Source organism: Antrostomus carolinensis, unplaced genomic scaffold (genome assembly GCF_000700745.2).
Source record: "Antrostomus carolinensis isolate BGI_N321 unplaced genomic scaffold, ASM70074v2 scaffold16020, whole genome shotgun sequence".
NCBI lineage: Eukaryota > Metazoa > Chordata > Aves > Caprimulgiformes > Caprimulgidae > Antrostomus > Antrostomus carolinensis.
This window is the reverse complement of record NW_010289233.1, coordinates 53,458-57,124: the sequence shown is the minus strand read 5'-3', so window position 1 is coordinate 57,124 and position 3,667 is coordinate 53,458. Positions and strand designations below refer to the sequence as shown.

At 47.8% G+C, this 3,667-nt stretch overlaps 1 protein-coding gene across 1 annotated transcript in view; it reads right to left on the bottom strand.

Annotated features, from left to right (window-relative positions):
- Positions 1-1,788: 1,788 nt before the first annotated feature.
- The window catches only part of LOC104526282 (keratin, type II cytoskeletal 5), a 5,382-nt gene continuing 3,503 nt past the window's right edge, over positions 1,789-3,667 (bottom strand). Inside the window, exons 7-11 of the mRNA XM_029085382.1 lie at positions 3,480-3,605; positions 2,913-3,133; positions 2,767-2,801; positions 1,917-2,237; positions 1,789-1,871 (exon numbers count right to left, since the gene is read on the bottom strand). Coding sequence (XP_028941215.1) covers positions 1,789-1,871; positions 1,917-2,237; positions 2,767-2,801; positions 2,913-3,133; positions 3,480-3,605 — 786 coding nt within the window. The remainder of the gene's footprint in view (positions 1,872-1,916; positions 2,238-2,766; positions 2,802-2,912; positions 3,134-3,479; positions 3,606-3,667) is intronic.

Sequence of the window (3,667 nt, the reverse complement as noted above, 5' to 3'; positions counted from 1 at the left end):
CCAATTCTTCAATTTGCTATGGGACAACTGAATTCAAGCTTTTCATTATAATTCTATCAAAATTTTGACATTTTTCCCTCAAAGTAAAGCAAAAGCCTCCTCCAGCTCACTCTGTTGAAGGTTGGGAATATTTAATGTTACTGGTTCTGTTTTAGAATAAAAAGATGTAGAAACAAATAAATTACAATCCAGTTTTATTTGACACATTCCAGAAAGAGAGAAGAAGGAAAACACAGTATCATACCGCTATCACTGAAGTATAAAAAGCTGCAATTTTCTTTTTTTAATGGTATTTTCACAAAAATAAAAAGATGTGGTGGAAGGACAGAGGGGTGAATTTTATTAGAAAGGGGAAAGTAGATTTTGGGCACTGCTCTGCCTTTGGGCTCCTGCTCCCAATTGCTTCATTTCTCATGTGCTGGGCTGAAACCTGATGGCATTTTTCACTTTACCAAATGTCTTTCTTTTGGCAGAGAAACCCACACTTAGTAAAGATGTTGCAATACCACCAGGAGCAGTGTGGACATGGACCTTCAGGCAGTTTTTTCAGTGTAATTTTCACTGTCTCAGACTTTCACCTCGACTGCTGCTACCAAGGCAGTGGGAAAAGTCAGTGAGACTTGGACTGTTGGATTTTGGTGGTTTTTAAGCCATTCCAAGAAAGCCTGGCATGAGAGAGGGCAGCAACCCCATTTAACTGCAAAACCCAATCTTGCTTTTGAAGAACTCTTTGCCTCAGTTATTATTTAAAATTTTAAAATCCTATCACTTAGAAAACAATCCCCTTTCCATATGCTTTAGATCACTCACTGATGGCTCCTTTGACAAAATACACCCACAAGATTATGTGTAAAGTGCCACTATGGGCAAATTTTCATTTAAGAAGAGAAAGGACAGGAATGAGAGAATAGTTTGGGCTTCCTTTTAGATAAACTCATTGCAAGTTGACTCTGCATCCCTGCGAGTGGTACTTTTCAGATGGAGGTATCACAGATTGCTTTCCTAATATTACTCTCTGAACCACTGGCCAGGCTTTGTGCCTGACTTCACACACCTGAAATACTCAGCACATCTGGAAGAAAAGTGTTTTTCAAAGCTTGGCTGTGAATGTGGGGGAAAAAAGCGATTTTCCATCGCACTGGAGTGACTCAGAAGTGACTCCTAACAGGCTCTGTGCTCCCATAAGAAGAGATATTTTTAAGAAGGGCCCCACGTTTGCAAACCACTGCCTGGGGTCTTTCAGCAACCTCCTGGGGTATTTCTACATAGCAGAAAAATGACCCACATCTCTGATAAAGATGAGTTGCTTGAATTGAAGGAGTGAGTTTGGTTCATCCCAGTAGTGAAGGCAAAGCAGGCTGAACAGAAGCCAAGTTCCCAGCCCATCCCTGAGCTTCAGTGGGCCAGAACTGAACTAAAAACCCAACTTTTTGCATCTTCATTGCTGTTTGATCTGTCTTAGCTGATGGTTGTCAGCTAGCCACAATCACCAACAAGCTGCTCAGCCTCATTCAAAGCAAACAAACAAGCAAAAAAAACCCCAATTCCCCATTCAGAAAATCACTTAGGCCCTTGTGTTTCCTTTTAATCCTGGTTCAGGTAGTTTGAGGGATCTGGGTAACAAATGTTCCACTGCTTTTCTTCAACTGTGATCCAAATGCTTCAGAACTACGGTGCTAGGAGTCGGGGCAGAGGTAGGTGGAGAGGATGGTGGTGTGCAGGAACGATAAAGGAGTCATGCAGGAGCAATTTGGGAGCAATGGTTTTGGGGAGGGCCTAGTGTTGGTCTTACTCAGGCTGTGTAGCATTCTTCAGGCTTTGGCTTTTTATGCTCTTTTTGCTGGAGGAGGTTTTAGAGACGATTTTCACACCTGGGTTGGTGCCTTTTGCACTTCCAGAGCTGAAATTCCCTCCACTGGTGCTCAGACCGCTGCCGCCACCTCCTCCGTAGCCAATACCACTTGTGATGCTGAGACCACTGCCTCCTCCAAATCCACCTCCAAGTCCACCACCACCCCCAAGTCCAAGTCCTCCTCCGCTTCCAAAGCTGTAGCCTCCACCACCGCCTCCAAGACCAAAACCGCTTCCACCGCCTCCTCCAAGACCAAAGCCGCTTCCACCGCCTCCTCCAAGACCAAAACCACTTCCACCGCCACCTCCTCCGCTTAGGCTCAATCCACCAAAACCTCCTCCTAACCCAGCTCCACCAGCCATGCCAGAGCTGGAGCTGATGACAGCTGCAAGAAAAAACAACCAGAGGGTCAGACTTCTGCTTGGCAGTCACCCTCTTCCAGAAAGCACCATCACCAGGGCAGATAGTGACAGAACAAGGGGTGATGGCTTGAAACTGGAAGAGGGGAGATGGAGCTGAGATGTGAGGAAGAAATTCTTTGGTGTGAGGGTGGTAAGACACTGGCCCAGGTTGGCCAGAGAAGCTGTGGCTGCGCCCCCCTGGGAGGGGTCGCGGGCAGGGTGGATGAGGCTTTGAGCAACCTGGTCTAGTGGAAGGTGTCCCTGCTGATGGCAGCGGGGTTGGGACTGGATGAGCTTGAAGGTCTCTTCCAACCCAAACCAATCTGTGATTCTGTTCTATCAGTGATCAGGATCTGGACCCACAGGGCTTGAACCCAGCTTCTGTCCTCTGTACAAGTCACTAATGCTGGTGGAGAGCTCTGAACATCTTATATTGGGCAAAACCTCCCTTTTCCCAAGGCTGACCACAGCCTCTACTCCCAGTGGGCCCAAGACAAGCACTGTGATACTTACAGTAGCTGATGGGGTTGAGTCCCTCTCCGCTCAGCCTGTTGGAGGGCAGATAAAGGGGAGGTTAGAGCAAAATTAAGGGACAGGGAGGGGACCCAGTTTCTGGCAGGGGCAAATCTCTATTATTCCTACAGGGATTTTGCTCCCACCTGCTCTCCTCTCCTTCCAGCAGCTTCCTGTAGGTCGCAATCTCAATGTCCAGGGCCAGCTTGACGTTCATCAGCTCCTGGTACTCACGGAGCTGGCGGGCCATGTCAGCTTTGGCTTTCTGCAGGGCATCTTCCAAGTCAATCATCTTTGCCTTGGCATCTTTGAGGGCTAGCTCACCGCGCTCCTCAGAGTCTCCGATGGCCGTCTGCAGGGTGGCACACTGGAAGAGGAGGGATTGGGACTCCTAAATGCTGCTTTTCTTTTTGGGTAAGAGTCACCCAAGGAGGAAAACCATTCTGGTTGTGGTGTTAATGAAAGAAGTTATGGCTGAGGTCATTCACCCATAGCCAACATTGCTGTTGTTGGAATCCCAGCCTGGCAAGAGTGATTTAATACGTGTTACAGCACGGTACCCTTTTCAGGAGGGAATTCAACACATCTAATGAGCTACATCATCCTCTGTGGCTGCTGAAGTCCCCAGTCAGCAAAGCAGTGGGTAGGCAGCAGAGCTGCAGTGCTAAGAGACCACAGAACAGGCCTCTCTGAGCTCCTTTGGTCATTCCTACCTGGTTCCTTGTGTTCTCTATCTCTGAACGGATCCTCTGGATCAGCCGGTTGAGCTCAGAGATTTCCCCCTTTGTGTTGCGCAGGTCGTCCCCATGCTTCCCAGCCGTGGCCTGCAGCTCCTCAAACTGAGGTTCAGAAGTGAGAGTAAAGCATGTGAGATGACAAGGTGGACAAGATGTGTCCCAAA